General features: G+C 35.2%; 2 protein-coding genes and 1 non-coding gene across 6 annotated transcripts; 2 read left to right on the plus strand and 1 right to left on the minus strand.

Moving 5' to 3' along the window:
- Positions 1 to 4,096: 4,096 nt before the first annotated feature.
- Positions 4,097 to 4,192, plus strand: LOC126716229 (small nucleolar RNA Z102/R77). The gene has a single exon (XR_007652044.1). It is a non-coding gene; the product is annotated as a small nucleolar RNA Z102/R77 (small nucleolar RNA).
- A 4,170-nt stretch (positions 4,193 to 8,362) lies between these two features.
- Positions 8,363 to 16,717, plus strand: LOC126712544 (uncharacterized). Of its 4 annotated transcripts, none has more exons than XM_050411903.1 (11): positions 8,363 to 9,073; positions 9,472 to 9,563; positions 9,708 to 9,901; positions 11,645 to 11,684; positions 12,533 to 12,614; positions 12,771 to 12,848; positions 12,969 to 13,094; positions 13,685 to 13,812; positions 15,466 to 15,505; positions 15,765 to 15,842; positions 16,381 to 16,717. In XM_050411903.1, the coding sequence occupies exons 1-11, from the start codon at positions 8,748 to 8,750 to the stop codon at positions 16,544 to 16,546; spliced, it is 1,350 nt and encodes a 449-aa protein (XP_050267860.1). In that variant the 5' UTR covers positions 8,363 to 8,747; the 3' UTR covers positions 16,547 to 16,717. The 4 variants fall into 4 exon arrangements, with proteins under 4 accessions (XP_050267860.1, XP_050267861.1, XP_050267862.1 ...); XM_050411904.1 differs by having other exon boundaries at positions 15,768 to 15,842; XM_050411905.1 differs by having other exon boundaries at positions 13,685 to 13,806.
- A 929-nt stretch (positions 16,718 to 17,646) lies between these two features.
- Positions 17,647 to 24,175, minus strand: LOC126712543 (O-fucosyltransferase 16). Its single transcript, XM_050411902.1, has 10 exons — positions 23,680 to 24,175; positions 23,512 to 23,562; positions 23,311 to 23,401; positions 22,973 to 23,049; positions 22,026 to 22,114; positions 21,707 to 21,890; positions 20,689 to 20,870; positions 20,022 to 20,124; positions 18,798 to 19,129; positions 17,647 to 18,715 (listed from the first exon to the last, which is right to left on the minus strand). Exons 1-10 carry the CDS (start codon positions 23,839 to 23,841, stop codon positions 18,274 to 18,276), a joined length of 1,713 nt encoding a protein of 570 aa, XP_050267859.1. The 5' UTR covers positions 23,842 to 24,175; the 3' UTR covers positions 17,647 to 18,273.
- Positions 24,176 to 24,385: the final 210 nt, after the last annotated feature.

The following is a 24,385-nucleotide window of genomic DNA, read 5'->3' on the forward strand; positions in this document are numbered from 1 at the left end:
TTCTGAGTTACTCATCCAAAAGAAAAGGGGAAAAAAAAAGGGTCCACTTTCAGAATCATGTCTCTTTGGCGTACTTTTATCTACAGCCACGTAATCACCAGCAAAGATTGCATTAAGAAATTATTTCTAATTTTTATGATTTGCTTGATTAATACGTTACAACCCCACCCACAACCACAAGCTACAAGCCCATATGTTTTTTTTCTTCTCCTTCTATTCCAGATAAAACAATGAAGGTAGTTGCAAGTGGCAAAAACTTAAAAAACAACCAAATTCTATCACAAAAATTATACTTTATCCAAAAGGAAGGAAAAAAATACAATCAAGAAACATTTATGAAAAAACAAAAAACAATATTTTGTGGGCATCAGCAAGCTTTGGTTTTTATGCACCCTATGGGCCAGAACCTAAAATATCCTGGCCTACAAATCATCGGTGCTTTGTTTTTAATTAGTTATTACTTGCATAGGCACATAGCAAATAGATGACGAGCTGAAATTCGGTTTTTAAATTTTTTTTTTTAAATTCTGATAATTATCTTCTTAAGCTTTTGATATATTTCTTAAGAGAAATGATATATCCACAACATTTTTACAACAAATTTTTAGTGGCAGGTTGTTACTGGTTGTTATTATTGGGGCAAAAAAATAATCTTAGTGTTAGGTTCAAATTTGAACCAATAACAATTAACCACTTATGATTTGTTGTAAAAATCTTGTAGACGTAGCACCTCTCATTTCTTAAGAAATAAAATAAGAGATGGCATTTTACTATCAAGATTGATTGTTATTAGTTTTCATTTTAATTAAAAGAATGCAGTTGGAGTTGATGATTTATAGCATTTTTTTTTTTTTTGCCAAATAAATATTAATTTATTAAGTAAAAGAGGATAAAGGAACTAGTCCAACTCATCTACATCACTACAACTACAAATTCAACATCAATGGGACAATGCAAGGTAGATGCTTCCCCATCTGTCATTCCTCATATACAAATGAGCACATGGACAAAGTAATTGGACTACCGACTACTCCTCCTTACTACTAGCAAGTAGCACCAATAATAAGTCCAATTATATAGAAATTTTATAATTTACAATTGTTGATAAGTAAACAATAAAAATAATTTTAATTTTTGATCCAAAAAAAAAAAAAAAATTTTAATTTTTTATCTTAATAAATTACTATAGAAAAAAAAAATGAAAATCTTTTTGTCTCAAGCATGGGCTCTTACAAGCAGTGGCACTTTCATAAATCATAAGTATATTGTACATTAAAAGGGCTTGTTATTTGTTGTTATTATTATTTCATAAGTAGATAGTGAGGAGGAGGGGAGATAGGATTTTTTTTTTTAATGGGAATATATCAAACTTTATTATGAATGAAAAGCAACAATTACATCAAGGAAAATAGCAAAAATTATCTTAAATCCAAATAGAAAAATCATCAATATCTAGAGTATTTTTAGCCAACAAATGAGTAAAGTGATTGTCTTGTTTATGTACATGGGAGATATGAATCCTACAAATAGGAACGGAACCACCCTTAGACTTGGGGGGAATTAGCCCCCTCCTAAATTGTTTTTTTTTTTTTTTAAATATTACTCCCTCCGTCTTAGTTTGTTTGTCATCTATTCTATTTTAGGATGCCCCAAAATATTGTCCTGTTTCTAAAAATAAAAGTCATTAATTTACTAATATTCCTATTATACCCTTACTTTATTTTCAAAGAGAAATGATATGTCTACAACATTTTTACAACAAATCCTAAGTGGCAAGTTGTTACTGGTTGTTATTGTTAGGGCAAAAAAGTAATCTTAGTGTTAGTTTCAAATTTGAACCAATAACAACTAACCACTTGTGATTTGTTGTAAAAATGTTGTAGACATAGCATCTCTCATTTTCAAAACTTTTTGAAAAGAAAACTAACAAATATTTAAAAAATCAATCTAACTAGGGCATCTTTTCAGTTGCCTCATTAAGAATAGCTCTTTTAAAAAAAAAACTGATAAATTTATTTAAGGGTAGTTTTGTAAACTTATACATTTATATAAGGTAGACAAGACAATAAATGATACTTTCTTAAAAAGTTTGACTTTTTAAACATGACAAACAAATTGGGACTGAGGGAGTATTATATATGTAAGGACACGTTTCGATCCACAGCCCAAGAGGTTTGGACAATGGCCCAATGAGCCCAAATCAATAAATTTGTTAGAGAGTGAGCTAGTTATTGAACGTTCAATGAGTTAGAATGTAAATCACAATAGGCTAGTTGGTGTTAGAATGAGTAAGACAAATAGATTGAAAAGAAAATTACTCCTTGGTTAGGTCCGAGGATGGTATGTTCTTATATATTTTTCTTAGACTTATACAAATATTCAAATTCTTGGTTACACAGTGATTTCTTTTCTAATTTTCTCATCCCCCCCTGTAATGGAATCCTTCCCCTTTTATACTTCATTCCCTTCTTTCATCCCAGCCTTCCACATGTTGATTAGATTGTTAATTTCCTTGATACTTGTCTCATCAACACCTTCCTGAAATCTTTGTGGGTAGTTGTAAGGCTAGAAGTTACTGTTTAGGTATCATTTTCACATTAATGTGGCCAGTTGGTTAGATGCAAAGTATTCAATGTGGTGGTAGCGGCTTTTTTCCTAGATATTTCTCAATTCTATATTGACTCACCTTTCTCTAAAGTTTATCCTCCCAAGCACGGTTGCCCACTACCAAGTACTTGATGGGTGATCGGACTTTAGGCTTCCACTTTGTTGGCCAAGGAGGGGTTGCTCCTCGGACAACGTCACCTGTTTACTACGATCAGACCTCCTCCTCGGCCTAGTAATCTACTTGCCTTCACTAATACGTACTTGTCTTCGGGCTCTTTGACGTCCTCGGGTGCGGCCCACGGCCCAATATCCTTATCTAAGCCCTTCATCCATACAATATATATATATATGTATGTATGTATTAATTTTAGCAATTTTGTTCTAGAAAATCACATTTTCTTTCCTTTTAACAATATTATTGATTTTTTTAAGAGTAATGCTATACTCACAAAATTTTTTATAATATTTTTTCAAACTGTTCTGGTAGCAAATTCTTATTGATTTGCATATGGGCACACCACTCACATCATTTTTTTACTTACTAGTAACCACTTATCACATCAGTAATTTATAAAAAAAAAAACTTGTAACTCTAACATTTTCCTCATTTTAGTAACCATAAAAAAAATTTATAAATCTAAAATCTAAAACAAAATATACAAGCCAAAAAAAAAAAAAAAAAAACTCAACAACAAAAATTACCAGTAAAACTAAAAACAAAATTAAGCTCGATTAACTAATTTTATCCAAAATAAATAACCCTGCTCTTTAAAAATTCTAATAAAAAATAATTTTGTTCTTACCCACCAAAAAAAAAACAAAAAAACCTCAGCAGCTAAGTAACAAAATCTGAGGTTGAAATCAGAGCACACAGCTAATGATAAAACCTAGGAATGGCAATTTTTCCCCGCCCTACTTGACTCGCCCCTCCCCAATTCGCCTCGTGCGGGTTTTTCCCACCCCGCAAAGGTGGTGGAGCGAGGATGGGGCGAGATTTTAGACCCGCACCACAGGGCGGGGCGAGGATGGGTTTACACTTTTTAGACCCACCCAGCCCCGCCCCACCTCGCATTAATAAGGGTTAAATTGTAATTTTATCGTACCCTAAAACCCTACTATTTAAACAAAAATATCATCAGCTTATTTTATTCTACCTAACGTGGCTCTACCTCTTTTTTCTCTCTAGCAAAGTTGGAAATAAGGTACCAATTTTAACTTTTTTTGTCTTTATTAGAAACAAATTTATATACTTTGAATTGCTGATTTCATTCATGATTCATACGGTCTTTCTCAACTTACTTTTCATCATGAACATAATATAATTTTTTTTAATGAGGTACGGGTCTGTGGCTCTAAATATGTGTCTGTGTCATTGTTTTTGTAATTTTGTGTGGGCATTTGGCTGCTTAACAACACTGCTTCTTTGTGCTTGTTAAAATCCATATCTATTTTACAAGCTGGGTTTTTGTTTTTTAATTTTTGGAAAACAAGATGATGAGGGTCAGGGATATGTTTCCTTATTGGTTTGATTGCCAATATGATGGCATCAATCATGTACTAGGCTACTAGCTCTAGCTGTTCATTCTCGTTCTCCACGCAAAAAATTATTTACAATTTAATTTTGTTTTATGTATTTTTATTCAAAAATATAAGGTACAGGTTTTTTTTTTTAAAGGGGTACAGGTTTGAGACTTTGTCCCATTCTCTATGAAATAGTCACAAAATGGGAGGAATTAACTAATGCATACTACTGACTACTTAGTATAAATGAGATTTGTTTTAGTGTTTTTTAGGCCAATGAAATATGAATACCCATTTGTGTATGTGCTGCGGGTGCTATGATTTTTAATTTAATTGTTTAACGACGTTGCTAAATATATTTTAATTATTTAACAACATTACCAAGGAGATTTGTTTTAAATTTTTTTTTTCGTTCCCATTATTTTATATTATCTTTGTTGGAGAAATATAGACCCAAGATATAAGATTAAGTTGTTAGAATATTATTTTCCAATAATTTATGGTGATGAAGCTGATAATGAAATTCAAAGGGTTAGAGATATTTGTTATGAAATGATTCGTGACTATAGTTCTAGGAGAATGGATAGGGAAGGTACTCGTGGCCCTTGTGTGGGAGAGGATTTGCAAGTTGATGACTCCCTATGGACTTTGAAAGATATCTTAGTTAGAAAAAAAGGGGTGGGAATATTAAATTGGAGTTGAACCATTACCTTGAGGATGATTTAATGCCAAGAACTGTGGATTTTGATATTTTGGCATGGTGGAAATCTAATGGGCCAAAGTATCCTATTTTGCAACGTATTGGATATCCTTGCCATTCCAGTGTCAACTGTTGCCTCAGAGTCATCATTTAGCACAAGTGGTCGATTGTTAAGTCCACATCACAGTAAACTTCATCAAAAGACTGTGGAGGCATTAATGTGTGCTCAAAATTGGTTATGGGCTGAAATTAATGGTAATTAAATTTACTAGTTTAATTATGCAATGATTTATGTTGCTGCATTCTTTATTATATTTTTCAATTGTTTGATTGAATTTATTTTATCTTTTTTTTAGGTTCTTCATCTACCATAGATGGAATTGAAGATAAATTCCAAAATATCCTGGATGATTATGATGATGAAGAAGAAAGTGGTGTCACAATGATGGAAGAAAGTGGAGATTCTTTTTGAAGAACTAGACAATTTTTATTTTGTTATGTATTAGGAGTTTGGATTATTTTATTGTGTCATACTATGAGATTTTTGTTGTGATATTGTCTTGTTACACATTTAGATAATATTATTTAGTTTTTGCTAAAAATTAGTTTGATTTGATAGGATAAATTTATTTATAATTTCAAGTATATTTTTATTATTGGAACATGTCATTTTATTTGAAAAAATGGTAATAGTTGTAGGGAAATTAATAAGAAATAAAGTTTTACGGTGTAGGGCGGGTCTTCGCGGGGCCTTAAGGGGCGGGGATGGGGCAAGAAAAATCCATGCGGGGTGAGGGTGAAGATCTCATCCTTCGGCCCTGCCCCGCCCTATTGCCATCCCTAATAAAACCGCCCCCTAATTCAAAGTTCTGACTCCGACTATGTGTACAAAACTCATACATAGAGGACAACATCCCATAAGCAATTGGGCCGGACAATTGAAGCAAGAAAATGGGAAAGATCACATTAAAGCTTGGGAAATAATGAGATAGGATTTGACATCACAAAGGATGTTTTTTACTTCCACCACTTAACTAAGTTAATTTTATTTTTTTTAAAGAAGAAATCTGAGTTCAACTTAAACCCAAGTAATTAAAAAAAAAAAAGTTATTTAATTTGCAAATTTATCCTCTAGTAGTAACTGTTTTGAACTATTTATGGCAAGTTGCAAAATTGAGAGTCTATTTGTTACCGTTGTTTAAATAACAGTTTTCAGTGTTTAAACAATATTACATTTATTTTCACACTTTTTTTTTAACCAAATTTTTTATCCACACGTATTTCCAAAAAAATATAAACAACGTTACTAAAAATCTCTTATCAAACAAGCTCTGAAACTCCATAAAACTCTCATTTTTAGATTAAGGGTCTGTTTGGTTGAAAGAGTGGAAAAGTAGGAGGATGAAAAATTGTGAAATGATGGAAAAATGAGAGAATAGAAAATATTTGGTTTTCCCTTTTGTGTGTTTGGTTGGAAGGGTGGAAAAAAGGGAGGGTGGAAAACTCTTTTGTTTAGTTGAAGAGAAAAATGGAATGATGGAAAATGTAATTTATATAAATTGACTATTATACCCTTATTACATAATATGTACTCTCTCCGTCCCACTTTGTTTGTTCTGTTTGAAAAGTCAAACTTTTTAAGGGAACATCATTTATTGTCTTGTCTACCTTTTAAAAATATATAAGTTTCCAAAACTACCCTTAAATAAATTTATAAAAAAATTGAATTAGTAAATTAATAGGGGTATAATAGGAACATTAGTAAATTAATGACTTTTACTTTTAGAAATAGGACAATATTTTGGGACATCCCAAAATGAAATAGATGACAAACAAAGTGGGACGGAGGGAGTAAGAAATAAAGTGAGGGGTAGGTGAGAGGGTATTTGTGTAAAATGCATTTCTTAGCATTTTTCTCTTCTCATTTTCCTCCCAAATTTGGGAGGATAAAAGAAGTGGGCCTAGGAGGGAAAACTTTCTCCCCTATTTTCTGTCTCTCCTATTTTCCTTCCTCAACCAAACAGCGAAAAACAACATTTTCCACCATATTTTCCTCTCTCTATTTTCTATCCACCCCGTTTTCATCAAAACCAAACACACCCTAAGAGCATCAGCATTGGAAAGGCTAAATGCCAAATGTAAGCTATTTTTACCATTCAAGCCCAAAACATTCTCAGCAGCTGGAAGGCCATATGGGAAATGCTAAATTTTTTTTGGCATATAGCTACAGTACCATCTTAAATGTAAGATGGTACTGTAGCTGAATGGTATAAAAAATAATAATTTTTTAATACTTGAGGTCGTTTTTAACCCGGGAATTTCTCTCTCTTCTCTCATTTTTTCTCTGTTTTCTCTCTCTTCCTTCTCTCTTTCTCATCTGCTCTCTGCCTCTTCAGACCCAAGACTCTCTCCGATAAGTTAGATGCTTCTCTCTTCAGACCCAAGACTCTCTTTAGACCCAAGACTCTCGACGTTGAGGTGAGATCGGATTCATGGGCATCGGCGTGGAGATCAGATTTGTGGGCATTGGAGGTGAGATCGGATTCATGGGGTTTGGGTTGCCGCTTTTATGATTTGTGAGGTGAGATCGGATTCTCAGTTTTGTGATTTGTGGCTTGCTGGGTTTTGGTATGGTGGGTGGGTCTCAGGTGGTGTGGCCGTGGGTTTCGTGGGTTGCAGATGGGTGTGGCTGTGGGTGGGTCTCAGGTGGTGTGGCTATGGGTTTCGTGGGTTGCAGATGGGTGTGGCCGTGGGTTTCAGGTGGTGTGGAGATCGGATTCGTGGGCATTGAAGGTGAGATCGGATTCGTGGGGTTTGGGTTGCCGCTTTTATGATTTGTGAGGTGAGATCCGATTCTCATTTTGTGATTTGTGGCTTGCTGGGTTTTGGTATGGTGGGTGGGTCTTAGGTGGTGTGGCCGTGGGTTTCGTGGGTTGTAGATGGGTGTGGCCGTGGGTGGGTCTCAGGTGGTGTGGCTATGGGTTTCGTGGGTTGCAGATGGGTGTGGCCGTGGGTCTCAGGTGCATTTGGAATGGGTCACAGAAGGTTCACGGTGGTTGAGGTTTTGTTGGTTTTTTTGCCACCGGTGGTGGTGGCTGGGGTTGGTTGCTACCCACTGGATGTGGTTTTTTTTTTTAATTTTTTTGGTTGGTGGTTCTAATTGGCAGGATGTGGTTTCTGGTGGTTTTGGCAGGACATTGAAAATAAATAATAAATAAAGATTAAAAAAATAATATTTTAATAAAATGGTAAAATAATAGAATTTTGGAATGTTGAGTGTATTGTAATATGGTATGGTATAATTGATAAAGTAACTTTTTAGGATGGTAAAATAAGATAGGATGGCAAAACCGGATGGAGATGCTCTAAAATTCTAACTTCCTATCATTCCAACCCAGCAAGGAAGGAAAGAAGAGAATAGAATAGAAGAAATGACAGTTTTAACGAGGACACGTGGCATAGCCAATGATTCATAAAAAAATGAACACAAAAGAGGGCCCCTCAAACTGCTCACGTGTAAGATTAAATCCCGGGATTCGCAGCACAGCACCATGTGGCCAAACACAAACACAAACACCAGCATAAATACAACACCTTTCCGATCCGATCGCTGCTCTCTCTCTAACTTACTTCAAAGTTCAAAATACTTCAAAACTCTCAACTCCTCACTGTCAAATGTACCAAGATTCCCCCGAATTTCTCTCTTCCACTCCCATTCGTCGTTTTTTTCGTTTTCCTAATTTCTAAAACAAAAACAAAGGTCTCCTTTGTTGCTCTTTAACTTCAACTCCACTAAAAACTCAATACTTGTAATTCAAAACCATTACGCATTGGTAAAACCACTTTGAGTTTTTTGCTAGGGTTTATCTTTTGCTCTCGATGGCATTTTCGTGAAAAAGAGCAAGAAGAAAGGAAATCAATGGCGGCAAGTCCAGGAGGCTTTACGGCTCAGCTAAATTTCAAGCTGGGACGACGACCTGGTGGTTATCCGATGCGTAACCAGCTTGGGTTGGACTTGGAGGTGAGGAAGCGGAGGAGGCTAAGAGTCGAGGTCACTAGTGACCGAGTCAGGACGAGTGGAATCAGCTGTTGCTGCTCTGACCCGGTGGTGCCGATCCGGAGATCAAGCAGGTCGGGTAAGAGCATGGAGAAGTCCGAAGATTGGCGGTTCGATCCGAAGAAAATTTCTCACAGTCACAGAGTCCGAGTCCATGCCTCCCCTGCATTGCCTTTCGCTTCTCCTCAGTACTCTCTCTCTCTCTCATATGTATCTACACACTCAAACTCACACACACTTATTTATATCTATCTATGAATGTAGAAGTGAATTGTTCTTATTAACCAGTTCTGTTAGATTCATCTTGCACCGACTTTTCTTATAAGATACAAAGCCTCTCGTTATTCAATTCTTTGCTATGGAATTGGATTTCACACTTTTTTTATTGAGTCATTCGAAATCACTGGGTCAATGGAAAGGAAATGGTTAAAATTTTTTGAAAATGATTACTAAGAAAACTGAATTTATATTGAAAGTGCTTAAGAAACAAAGATTTTTGTTTTGTTAAAGCATTTCTATATGTTCACTCCTTGTACTTGGTAGCACCAAACAAGGTCTTGATTAATGACATTGATCATGTATGCAGATCGCCCTTTGTTTCGAAAAAGGAAAAAATCTATCCCCGATGTACCCCGAGAAATTCTGGTCCGCAATCTCGTGACACTCCTCCAAGAAGAGGTAATTTGCAATGCATTCACAATGTTAGTCTCTAATGTATTGTAGTTGGTCATGCTAATGTTGAAGATACAGATGAAAATATCGTTTATGTTGCCTTTTGATTTGAGAATAATAATAAAGCATGTTGTGTTCACTAATGTGTAGACACTGGTATTGCGAACGAGAAGGACTGGGGCATCAGCTTATTAAACGAAAATGTTATTGAGTCCGGAACTAATGAAGATGGAAGTACTTGGTATCAAGAAAGTGGGGAAGACTTGGGCGAAAATGGATACAGATGTAGATGGACAAGGATGGGTGGTCAATCACATGATGGTTCCTCTGAATGGAAAGAAACGGTACAGAAATCATTTTATTATATGTATGATTATTATTGACTTGGAGTGAAGCTAAATGGAAACATTTCTTTGTGAAGTATTTCGTGTAATTGGCATCACTAATCCATTTTTTAGGCACTTAAAAATTCTTATATGAGCAAAATTTAGGTACAATGAAACACAAAATATATGGCATCAGTATATTAGGTTATCCAATTAAATTCAAATACATGGTTTTGTTGACCAATGAAACACAAACAATGTTTTATTTTCCAAGAACAATTAAATTCAATACAACTATGTTTTTGGATTTTATTAGGGAACCTAATTTATTGTACCTAAGTTTTATGCTTCTTGTATTTATATTGGCAAGAAGGCAATTAAATAAATTTTGACTTACTAATGATTTACTGAGCCTTACCTCTTGATATTTTAAGACAAAAATGTCTAAAGCTGTCTCACAAGCTTCTATCCTTTGATAAAAGTGTTGAATTCTGTTGTTAAATGTCGACTAAATCTAGAAAGGTAAACAAGAAGCTGCCTATAACGATGAGAGAACATGGTAAACTCTTAAAATGAAAGATTATGTAGCTCATTGCATATGTTACATATTTTACTCTAGTTGAAACCTGAAAGCTCAATGTTATACAAGCACTTTGGGAATCTCAAGGTGAAATCTGATTTTAAAATTTCTATGCAAGAAGCGGTTGATGTTGCATCTGTAATCTGATTAATGATCAAATTAGATGATCATTAATCACCTGTATGATTAATGATCATCTAATTTGCAAGAAGAAATTCTTGGCAGAGACGATCGATATAGATTGACGACTATGAGGGTTTTTTTTTTTGGTTGTTGTTGAAAGCCTTGGGTTTAGACATAATGAGGATAAAAATATGTTGGAGAATAGGCAGGCAAAAGTGATGCCTTTCTCTGGAGTGTTATGTGACTAATACATATCGAAATCCAAACAAATTTGAAGCAAATTGTTGAATTAATACTGCCATAAAATTTGTAAATAGTGGATGAGTTCTGGGAATTTTCAATGCACATTTTTTGTGCACTTCGGAAAATATTGACATGACAAAGTGTATACATGATATATTATCATGATTTATCTGACAGATGATGAAGCTAAATCTATGAGTTAGCTTTGATGTGGCCATGAAATTATCATTTTCTCAAATATTGTTGAAGCCTGATCACAACTTACGGTTTATGTAGCAGTGTAGCCTCAAATTATTAATGTATTAGTATATAGTATATACCAATGTATGATTATGTTGTCCTAGGATGACACGAACTTTCTTGAAAACAGTGCTAGTATTACTAGCACATTATCTTTGAAAAAATCACATGAAATTTCAAATTTAAAGTGAATAGTTTTATCATGTTCTCATGCTTTGGAAGTTGAAAATGAGATTTGGTTAGCATACTTTTAACTTCGAACATATCTTTCCATTGACTTCAAAATTATTTAAATTACTAGTACTATTATCTTTATCTACTAGTTTTCTAAATTGTTTATATTGAGATGCATTTAATTTACTTAAAAGTTAAAATTACTGGTAATGCCTTCTCTCCTTCCAAAATTATTTCATAACTTAGGAGTCTATTTTGAGTGATCTTTCACTTTTCAAATTGCTGCCGAGTCTATGATTTATTGTCTACTTTTAGTTAACAGATGACATATTTTTTTATAACCTCACCAAGTATCATCCCAGGTGCATGCATTTAATTGGATTTATTGATCTCATTGACAGTGGTGGGAGAAAAGCGACTGGACCGGATACAAAGAGCTAGGTACTTGCTTGCCTTTACTAGACCAGCTGGTTATCACTGTGGATCAGTAGAAAATTCGAGTTAGTTTTTGATGCTATAGCACATGTTTTGGAAAAATTCGTGTGAAGCTATTATTTTGAAATTAGAACTTACGGATCTGAACTGAGCTGCTGCCTGATAGTAATAAAGTGTGAAATATTGCACCCTTCCAGATCTTTATATAAGTTCTAAATGTAGTGAGTTATGATTTCATCCAAGTAAAACTGTCCATTTCTATTGATAATTTTGCAATGTCATCTTCCACGTCTCTAGTAATATTTAATTGGGACAAGTAGCCTCCAGTCATCATAGATTTCCAGGGATGACATGTGTATATCATGCCTGTTTATCTTGAAACCTGAAATTTTCTGAAAAATTACTATAAATGGTATTTGTATTACAACAAAAAAAAAAAAAAAAAAAAAAAAAAACTATAAAAAAAAAAAAAAAAAAAAAAAAACTAAAATCACTTCTAGAAACATATAAGTATGACTCAAATTCTCTACATCATGTGTCTTGTTTGTACAAAAGATGGCTCTATATATTACCGTGGCAATTGATATAAGATATTGTAATTTGACTGAGTTATATGATTTAAGCAATACTTCAATCCTTGTCTATCCATGTCTGTTAACTATCCACTTATTCCACTATGGAAAATTCATCTATATTTGAGTAAATGCAATGACAATTGTTCCCAACACACTCAGTTCCAAGTACTGTTTGTGTAATTAAATCTAGAGCTGTCACTCAACGCTGTCTGTTTTCAATATTTTGGCTAATCTGAATCTATTATATGTGCATTCATTCAATTCTATATCTTCTCATAGGTGTAGAGAAATCTGGTAGAAATGGTGAAGGGGATTCATGGTGGGAGACTTGGCAAGAAAATCTTCATCAAGATGAATGGAGGTTTTTATCAGTCTTCCTGTCCTTAAACAAAACAAAAGAGGAAAAAAAATCAACAGATTGATTTTTTATCTAGCAAATTAAAAATATTGTAACTTTCCTGTTTGCTCCACTTCAATTGATACAAAAAGTCAATAACTTGTGATTTTGACATTGCAGTAATCTAGCAATGATAGAGAGGAGTGCACAGAAACAAGCAAAATCTGGCACTGAAAATGCTGGATGGTATGAGAAGTGGTAAGCTAATGTATTCCAATGCACAATAATGGGATTTGTATGCATTGGTTGTATATTTGAGCGAACAATGACCTATTGTATATTCATAATATATTGATGATACATCTAATGTGGATATAGGTGGGAGAAATATGATGCTAAAGGCTGGACTGAGAAAAAAGCTTATAAATATGGAAGACTAAATGAACAGTCATGGTGGGAGAAGTGGGGAGAGCAGTATGATGGAAGAGGATCTGTTCTCAAATGGTCTTTATTCCTCCTTTCATATCACTTTGAACTTAAATGTGCTTTGTGCAAATTCCTTCCTCTCTGGACATTAGTGTAGTTCATATGTTCTTTAATTTGACTGTCGAATACAAGATTCAGATTTTTCCTGAAATCACTTTAATGTTAGATTGATGATGATACTGAGTAATGAGTCAGGGAAAAAAGTATTCAGGAAGTTCCAGAATTTCATATTTCAAAAGGAGAACTGTGGCACAGTATATGCAGCAACAAGTTTCTGTACTGATAAACATGAAGCCGCCTTACATTGGCAGAAAATTAATTGTCTCCCCGTTTAATAGTATATAGACTATGGTTATATAATATACTGCAGTGATTCCCATAGAAACAAAGACAGACCTCGTTATGTGTAGAAAATTTAACGGAGGATAAATGAGGCTTTCATTTGTATTTCCCATCTCTTTATTTGAAACTGTGCTATGGGGTTTGGGAAGAAGATTTAACCATATACACAAAGTTTGGATTTTTCTATGTATTGTGTTTAATACAGTCTGAGCTTCCCATTTGATTCTCTCTCTCTCTCTCTCTCTCTCTCTCTCTAACCTCCTCAGGACTGATAAATGGGCTGAGACATTACTTGGGACCAAATGGGGAGACAAGTGGGAAGATAAGTTCTTTGCTGGCATAGGTTCACGGCAAGGGGAGACATGGCATGTGACTCCCAGTGGGGAGCGTAAGTGTAATCCTTGTATTCTCTGGTGATAATGTTTATTTTCTATATTTACCTATCAAAAAAAAATCTATATCACGTTTGCCCGGTAGACATTTATCTGTAATCATCTGGGGTCGTTCAACATATTCTTTGATATTCCTTTTATGCTGTTTTAGATTTCTTATGCTGCAACAATTATCTATTTCTGTTCATTCAAAATTTTGTACAGAATTCCTTTTTCTCTCTAGTTGTTCTTTATTTCTAGTAAATTCTTTTTATATCACACATGTGCAAGCGGGTTTCCTTTTTTTCCCCCCTCCAAAAAAAAAAAAAAAATGGTCCTGTGCATTAATTTTTTTAGGCATATTCAAAACATAAACCTCAACAATATCTGAAAAGGTGTGTCTCATGTCACTGAGCTTGAAATGGCCACCAGAGCAGAGAAACTGCGTTTCAGAGTCTCAGACCCTGAAATATCTTTAGAGTAAAATCAGTTAGTGGAATGGTGTTGGTCATACCTTTAGGCTTTCTGAGACTAAAACCCTTTCACTGACTGAGGGAAATAGATGGACTGACGATTAAAGTATCTTTGGAGAAAAAGTTTAAGAGAATCATGTAGTCCTTACACATACACTCTCTTAGCATCATTTTACCTGTGGACCGCCAGTTTTCACAATGCTGCCTCCACAAGAATGCCTTCATTTATAGATGAAGAGAGTTACCTGCACGGTTATATAGTGGCAATCACAAATTGGAGATGCATAAGGGTACTTATGTTATTACTTTCATAATGGGAGTATTGTTGATATAAAGGATAAAAGGACCCATGTGTAAGAGGTGTGGAGAGTCAGTGGATCATCTTTTACTTCATTGTCCCTTAGCTTGTGAGTTGTGGTCGTTGGTGTTTTGTTTGTTTGGGCTGCATTGGGTTATGTCACTTAAGGTTATTGAGTTGTTTGAATCTTGGCAAAGTAAATTTGGACAGCATCGCAATATAGATTTTTGGAGACTTGTGCCGCACTGTTTGATGTGGTGTATTTGGAGGGAAAGAAATGCTCACTGTTTTGAGGGATGTGAATGGTCCTTGCTAGAGATTAAGTCCTTTTTCTTACACACTCTCCTTGTTTGGAGTGTGGCCTTGTCGCATTTTTCTTATTTTTCACTTCCTCTTTTACTTGATCATTGTAATTTTGGTTCTTGATTTTTGCCCCCACAGTACATCCCCAATGTACTCGGGTTGGCTATTTTGTTTCTTAATAAAATTTTTCGTTATCTATCAAAAAAAAAGGTTAAATTGTAATGCCAGTCATTTTATGAGCCATGCATGGTCAATCCTGTCTTTCAAAATGTTGAAGTATATTTCTACAGTTGTGGCAATCAAATTAATGTGGGACTCCTAATTTTTATTTTGTTTTCATTATTGATTTATGAACAAGAAACGATACCGTGCTTAAGGGGTCTACCCTTTAAAAAAGCATGAAAAACTGAATTTTACGATTCTTTCGAGTTATGAAGGACAGGATTGATGGAGGCCTCAGTTGTTCTTTTGCCTAGGATTTGTAATAAGTTAATTCCTTGTCAGTCATTTAGATTTTTCATATTTGATTTTACCTGCATAACTGTGAGGTATGGTGTAGTAAGAATTTTTTTTTAATTTTTTATTTGTCTTTTCTTTTGCAGGTTGGTCAAGAACATGGGGGGAAGAACACTTTGGAAATGGGTATGGATATCAAGCAGTTAAATCAATTTATTAATCCAGCGAAGCTCCTCTCATGATATATAGTAGTTTAACAATGAGATGATTTTTGAATAGAGCTATATTCAGATTATTTCAAATTTTACTTCATCTGAAGTTAATGGTTAAATCTTCATTCTTTTATCTTTAATATATTTGTGAAATTTAAGTATAGTATGAACTCACTTGTACATGTTCGTTTTTTGCAATCTCTTTTGGATGCTAATATGGATTTTCCCTGTAGCAGTAAAGTGCATAAATACGGGAAGAGCACAACAGGTGAAAGCTGGGATATTGTTGTGGATGAGGAAACCTATTATGAGTAAGAATATACTTGACTATTAAATTTGTCTTTATATGCATTTAATTATTTAAATGCGACTAGCCCAAGTAATTGTGAGGATTAAAATAAAGATAGGTAACTTGCATTTTAAACCGTATAGCTGAAAGGTGTTTCAAATTAAACTCTTACCTTTTAAAAAAAAAAAAAATCAAACCATAAACTTGTTATGTGTGAATCCATAAATGGAAAATGCTTAAACAAAATTACGTGTGTGACTTGGAGTGAAATAATGTTCATGTACAATAGGCACATGTATTTAAATAACCATACAATGTCGTTTTGTCTACACATTTTTTATTAACAACGTGAGGGTCAATGAGTTTCTAGTTTGAAGTAAACTTTTTAAAGTCTTAAGGTTTGATTTGAAACTTCTAAATGTGGGATTTATTTTTGAAAAATCACTGTATTTTTTCCAATAAATATTTATTCTAGTATTTATTCCTTAGGTGAATGTGACCTTCATAGAAGAAAAAGGGTTTTAGTTAAATTTAATTTTGATTTGTCTCTTTTGATGAAGGGCTGAACCTCATTACGGTTGGGCGGATGTTGTGGGTGATTCAAGCCAGTTACTTTCAATCGAACCTCGAGAAAGGCCTCCTGGTGTATACCCAAATCTAGACTTTGGGTCATCTCCACCACCTCCATCTGATGACTCACCAGAAGATTTGCCTCCTTCACAATGAAGAGAGCTGATTTTTGGCCTCATACTTCAGTTAGATGGTTTGGTTTATTCAACTTCAGTGATATTTCTCTTACGTAGTAAAATATATATATTGGTTGAAAAGTTGAAACTCTTATAAGAATATTGTGAATTGCTCTTTAAATTAATTCATTCTTTCCATTGTTAATGCTTCCATTTCTTCCATTTTGGACCTGGTTCTTCTACATTTTGGGCATTGTTTACTTAGTGAGTAAATCTTAGAAAGAAACATGTTGGTATCGGTGTTGTTTTTTCGGTTTCTTGTTAAAGTATCTGGCAACTGATGTTCAGACTTCAGAGTCTTCAGACATTGAGGGTATGGAAATGAGGTCTGCCATTAGAAATTTGCTTACATATTCCAAGTAAAAGATCCTTTCAGAAGAGCCAGAATGAATAATTTAGAGAGCCATATCATCACCAAGATCATCAGAAATGTCGTTTATATACATCTGCAGATATGTCCTCAAGAGTAATATCAGTGGCACAGCAGCTATTTTTTTTATAAGTAATGATGCTTCATTGAAAACAAACGAGGAACCAAAAAACACAATCAGTGTAATAAGGAACCAGCAAAGCAGCACCACACAGTGCGTACTTGTATCTTGATCAAAAATCTGTTTGCTTCTATTTTGGTGTACTGGAAGCTTTAGTGAGGGAAATGCCACTTTGTTTTTGCACCAATTTACTAAAACCAAAACACAAACTTAATGAGCACACTGGGAGTAATACTTCTTCCTCCTACAAAATATAATAATAGGCCTCTCATATGATTAACGAGTCTCACCATGATCCCTATATGTGGATCCCTTGCATTCTGTAGCCCTTCTTGTTGCTCTGGTAGGTTGGAATGGAACGGGGCAGACTGCAGCTTGGTTGTCCAAGAGCTTTTTAGCACGTTTGGCATTGCTCTCCAAGGGGCTTTCAATCGAGAGGACCTTACACCATGCCCTCCGCGGGAGGGGTCATGTACTCGTGTCACGAAAGAGGCAGGTTCTTCTGCATCTTATCTACAACCCCTCTTCATTAACACATTAAAGACTAAAGCAAAATATAATATATACAACAATAGACCACAAAAGTCAATTGCATCTGAACTCAAGCTTGATTAATCTCTTTCAAAAATACTTGACGTGATTTTACATTTTTACATAGTTTACAGCCGCCTTCAATGACTGTCCCTCTCTTCATACAAGGAACCAACAGCCTAGATTGACATGAGCAGGAGATGATGTAATTTCCATCACCTAAGAAGATAATATGACCAAAAAAGGAAAAGAAAATTAACAAGGAAAAACGAGAGAACAAAGCTACATCAACTCTTTCCCATTTGGAAATGACTAGGATCCATAAACAACGATTTCCCTTGTTAAAAGCAATAAGCAGTTCAATAATTTGATTTATCTAGCAAACCTTCAAAAAATAATTCTCGACTCCAGCACCCATTCTTCCCCCTTCTTGCATCTTCCTTGTGCCTGTTTTGCTGCATAGACTAAAAGCCCATGTATGTCTCCATCTTCAACATTTGAGATCCATTCCATCCAACGACTTACAGTAGTGTGCTCCTGAGGTTGAAATTTTATAAATAGCTCACTGTCATGACTAAATTGTGGAATACACTTTTCTTTCCCCATGGTTTTATGTACAGGATGGCATATATGCACACCATGGTCAAAAGGTCTTGGCCTAAAGCATTGGTTAGAAATAGCTTAGTTAGTCTGATAGCATCTCTTCCAATTCACCATAATCAGAGGATGCTCCATCATAATCCAAAACAGTTCCATTGAAGAGACCCTTCTCTAGGGACACATTCAGATCATAATCATCCGTATCAGGCCATTCTGGCTCATCATCAGCGTTCTGATCATCAATTATTACATCATCTTTTCTTGGGGCATCATAACCCTTGCCATATTTTCTCGGTCCTGAATCTTTCTTTGCCTTGGCCTGAGAATCTTCACATATGCAGGTAGATGGGTTCTCATGAAACTCACCCCTGCCTGGCCTCACTTCATTTGGCTCCCCCATGAAACCTCTCTGATTAGTACGAACTCCAGCGGCAAATGCTTCCCAAGTCATGTTACTTTTGCTTAAGAACAATCGATATAGTTTTTTAGCATTTGGACGAATGGTAGGCTTGTGTCCAAAATACCTCCTACAAGAAAGGAAGGTAAGATGAAACAACAAATCAAACAGAAAAGAGAAGGTGGGAGGGAATGGAAAGAAATAAGACATACCTTCTTCCAGCTAATATTTTAGCCATATTACCATTGTTGTTGGTAACAAATACATCACTCTCATCGCAAACTATAAAGTCAAGTGCAGCCATGCGAGAAGAAAATGAAGAAAATGGTTCCAACTCCTCCTTGGTGGCTATAGTCTCTTTTGAATAGAAATTAGGGAACAGTGCTTTTAGGGGTGCCAATGTCTCTTCCCCTCCATAAACTTCCCCAGATGCCACATAAATATGGACATCACTGCCATATCCCAGTGCTCTCAGCATCAGACCTACTTCTTCTGGTGTGAGTGGACATTTTCCATGCCTCCTTTCCTTATCAGGATTACTAATCTGTGAATCAATCCAAAAAGTCTCAGATGTGCTTCATAAACTCTAGATCAGTGTTAAATACATGCAGTCGGAGCCAAATCAAATTCACATAAATATTTATATAGGTATGCAGGGAAGTGTCTTTCTATCATCTTCTCTCTATTTTAAAGACAATCACGTGTGCATGTGCACACATTTTCTATGTTGGGAGGCTGCTATGCTGAATAAGGCCTCCATCAAATATATGTTTTCTCTCTTTTCTATATCATACACACAGACAACCCACATCCCCTCCCCCTTTTTAAAGTCTGAATGTCTCGTGTCAGATGCAGAAACTCTAAAATATTGTGATGCAGGACAAAAACCAAAACAGATGCAACAAAATTGAAAATACAGAAAATAAAAGATGGATAACCTAGGAGCTGGCAACTAGTCTTGCTTGGAGTGCACTTAGTAAGAGAGAACAAATCTAGGAGATAACATCTGGGGTTGGCTGGAGTCAGCCCCAACCCATTGGAAAATTTCCAAGAATTTTTATTAATCAATCAAACTGTAAATAGTCTCAATAAAAGTACAATACTATGGTTATATAGACCATGACTTAATCCTAACTCTAGTTGACATAGGAAAACCATAATACTAAATGACTTGGGAAATCTCATTTATTGAAATACAGAAAATTTGACACTAGGTAATTAAATAAGATAGTAATAACCTAGTTTTCTAATAAAACCTAAAATAAAAGCCAACCGACCAATAACTTCTAAAATTACATAAAACTTTTTTTTAAATAATAAAAAAATTCCCAGCTTCCAGTTTCATATTAAGTTTCAGGTTTTCATTTTTCATCTCTAAAACATGGAAGATCAGGTTTAGTTTAGAGAAATTCTAAAGGAGAATAGTTGAGCTTTACATGTAAAGTTTTCCACCTCCTTCGTATTGCACCCAGCTCTTTCTTTTCCTTGTCTCCTCCACCATAATAACATCCTGAGAATGCAAGCATATCAGGTTCAAACCTGTGACAACAAAGATCCGGTTGGGTCAGGACACACTCAAAATTACTGTCCAAACTGGCAGATTCTAGAATGTAAAAGGCCTTGCTTGCCCAGTATAATGCAAAATATGCAATAAAAATCTATTTTCCACAAAATGCAGTCAAGCTCATCATGATCAATCCAATTCATATCACTCAAAAACACTACACCTTACTGTCAGAATTCAAATTATACCCTTGAATGGCTATGCTGTTGTATATCCACGTTAAAAGAAAATGGAGGACTACGTTCTTAAGCTTATATATGCAAATATTGTGCAACATTTTTGTGTGTGCATATTCATAAATGTACATGAACTTGTGTAAATGCGCATGTCTGTACACGCACAGACGTAGAAGCACACGTGCATGTAAATGACAATCTATTCCAATGTCTGGTGGAGATGACCATCAACATGAAAGTTAAAAGGTACAAGAATTGCAGAGAACAAACGCAAGTGACATTAATTGCCAAACATGACTCAATACTCCAATTAAACCATAGTAGTAATCAGAGATATAGAGGTTCAAAGACCAACCAGATTACCTCAGATGCAATGCAATATAATGTTTGCTTTTCAATCTCATTCGATGGACCAATTTTTCACCCATTTCAAGTATTGGATCAGTAAATTTTAGAGCATGGTAGTTAACTCTACATCTCAACTTTTGCAAATCTGTATCCAACTTGTTTGCGAGTCTGTAATCAAACTTAGTCAGCTGAACAGCCTGTCATGGAATAAAGACCAGTAAGTGTCCTTTTTTGGAATAAACAGATGCATATTCAAGGTAGAACATGAGTCTGTGCCACAAAATCAACAGTGATCAAAACTGAGGGTGTGGGATTGAGCAGTTCATCAATATTTATCCATAATAAATAGTTTATACCCATACCCCACCCAACCCATTTATTCAGGGTTGAAGCCCACCCACCACCACTCTCACCGACCTTTATTATTCTTACCATATAGGCTACCTTTTTCTCCCAATTTTTTGGTGGAAAATCCACCAAATACTGCCGCAAGAGGGGATTATTATGGTAGGACTGCTACAGGCAGATTTCTTATTACATAATCTGGAGGGAACAAACGGACGGTGAGCTGTGGGGAAAAGGTAAATCAAGGTTTAAGTCATGGGTTATGATCAGTTAGTGTAGGTTGTAGGTTCAACTGCTTAAGCTTGGAATGATGGATGGCATGGTTTTTAATTTATAATAAAAAGAGTCAAGCCCATAGCTTTTTATGTATTGGATATTTTCCCAAACACATACCTGATCTACATACTTGGTTTTGACTTGACAAGGATAATATTGTTTGTCATTTGTCATAAGGATATTTATTTTGAGCCAGAAAAAAAAAAAAGGATGTTAATTGTGATAGTGGAACTAATATCCATGGGGAAAAGGTCATCATTTTACAAAGGCGCATAGGGTTAAAAGGTACAACTGACATAGTGGCACTAATTGGCTGTCAAATGGTGGAACTGAACTTGAGATTTTAGGGCTTGTTGAAAGCCATAAGAGTATACAAGCAATCAGAAGAAGTGTCAAAGAAATGAAAACTTACATGCCTTTTCAAGAGAACAGGTAATACACGATTGTGATAGCATCTTTCACTACACTTCCTTGGAACACGCATGGTGGGCATACTAATTTTTTTCTTTCCCTTTCTTGGGAGCTGCTTAATGATTTTAACGTCTTTTGACAGATATGATATAAACTGATCAACATCAAAGATCTCTGAAAAGTTACTGCACAAGACAAAGTAAGAAATTTGTTATTGGTAGCAGTGTTGGAAGTGAATGCATATTGGTGTTCCGAATAGGTAGCTAAATGTAAATATGAATTTCAAATTTCAAATTTAAGTTGCAGTCTCCATTACGGACCTAGAATCTTTCCAAAATGACTTTTGGTCCAGCTTCGGAATAACAAGAGTAGCATTTAATATGCGAGCAGCAACAACAGCGTCTGTAATCTGCCAAAGGTAGGTATAGTAAGCTTGGTACAACAGTAATCAAATCAATCAAATATTTAGTAAGCAAGAAACAGCATAGCAACAAAACACTGGTTTGATCATTGAAATTTGAAGATATATCATGACAAAGTATTTGCTGGATCCCAGAACCACACACAATATAATTGCAGTGAACAGTTTACTAGAATCAAGCAACCCAACCTCCACTAATCCTACCCCTGGATTATGTAAAAAAAGGACACCAACTAATAAAGTAAAGCACTGTGGCTGTATATTTCTCACAAGATGAGGAGGCCCAATAAACATGTCAGAATGGCAAAATTCCCCAGCAACAATTTCTTGTATTAACACCATTCCACTTGAAAATGCAAATATAGGTACACTTTGAGGACACTAAACAATATTCAGTTTCTAGCATTACTATGTGTCTCTCAAGTGTTACACAGAAAAGCCTTAAGACTTCAATGGTAACAGGCAGCTGACATCAGGATTTTTAAAAAAACAGAGTTGTTGACCTTGTAATAGTGCCTCCATCAGCATGTAGTTGGAGCAGCAATATAAATAAGGCAACTTAAGTCTAGTCAATAGTAAAGCAGTTATCCTATAGATGTGCTCTGAACATAATACATGTATCACAAATCTTCATTCATTAAATTCTGCTAAGTTTACACATTATTAGATTGCTAAAAAGCCAGAATTCCTCTAATAATTATATTTTATCTTCCCATGCTATAAAATGTTAGCAGGGTCGCTTCAACTTTGTTGAGTACTAGTTCAAGTTTTCAGCTATTTCTGAAAGTATTTTTACAACCCTTTTTCTTACATCTAAAAGACTAAAATACTGTACAAGAAAATTACCCCAGTTCTTTGTTGATTCAATCCTCCACTGGTTGCTATCGCCAAGTACCGATTGGGATGTGTTACAGCTTCAACTTCTGAAATTAAAATTTTAAAGTAATCACAGTTAAACAAAAACCCAGCATTCTACAAAACCCAGTCAATTTTTTTTTATACATATTTTAACCAGAAGCTTAGTAACAAGTAACAAGACATACTAGTTAAAACCACGTGATGATATCATGATACTGATTATACTAATCAGAGACGAGACAAAACCCTAGCTATCGAAACCGATAAAAGAATTTCCAAAACCAAGAGAAAAGGTTAAGTTGCAGCAGAGTAATACTAGTACGCACTTGGAAATTTGCTGCTGGCATTGCTGCATCCACGGTAGAATTTGGAATTTTTTGAAGTCCAAATATCACGATCCGATTTCATCCCTCGTTTCTAATTTCCCAAAATTTTCAACAAAATCAAAGTGAGCAGAAATCAAACTAAACCTTCCTTTAGCAACAAAACAAAAATTCAAAAAAAAAAAAAAAAAAAAAAACCCTAACCGGAACGCGAAACTTTGGAACTCCAACCGCATCGTTCTCATCAACCTTGTTCTAAAAAAAAAAAATCCATACTCAAAATTAATTCAGATATATATATATATATATATATATATATATGTATAGTCTTATATAATTCAGAGATAGAGGAAAACGTGTGAGAGAGAGTACGGTGGGGGAATGTTGGAGGAGATCGGAATCGAGAGGCGTAGGGGCGAGGAAGGAGAGGAAAGCAAAGAGGATAAGAAGAACACCGGAGACGGCGGAGATTAAAGGAATTACAAGGCGTAGACGGTTGTAATAGTGGTGGCGCCGCCTCTGAAATTGAGCCATTCTCTCTCTCTCTCTCTCTCTCTCTGCGTTGCTTTGCTTATCTGTTAAAAGTTCATTCAGCCCATTTCCAAACAAGCTGAAATTTACATATATATAGGGAGAGTGTCTGAAAAGAGGCACTTTAGAATAAGAGAAGATAGAGTGCGACAGCGAAAAAAGAGAACGCGGTTTCCGCTGTGGATATCAAAATGTATATGAGAGAGAAATATATATATATATCGTTTTCCGCTCACACTCGAATCATCATATTCATGAATTGATGCAGAGCAGTGTGCACCGTCCGATCTTTGTTTTTATTTAAAAGTCACCTGGGTACGAACCCAGATCTGGGGGACTGTAGTGTGGCCTGGCCTGTGGTGTTGGTGTTTGGTCTCCCACTTTCTGTACCTCACTCTTGTTTTTTTATACAAGATAAAATACATACAACACCACGATCCACGAGGTTTGGCCTCATGTGAGCCAGACTCCCAGAACATTCCAAAAATGACTAATTTAATCTTATAAAAGGTAGAAAAATGAGTAACGTTTGAAGCGAAATTGGTTA

The sequence above is a fragment of the Quercus robur genome, chromosome 2 (genome assembly GCF_932294415.1).
Source record: "Quercus robur chromosome 2, dhQueRobu3.1, whole genome shotgun sequence".
Lineage (NCBI taxonomy): Eukaryota > Viridiplantae > Streptophyta > Magnoliopsida > Fagales > Fagaceae > Quercus > Quercus robur.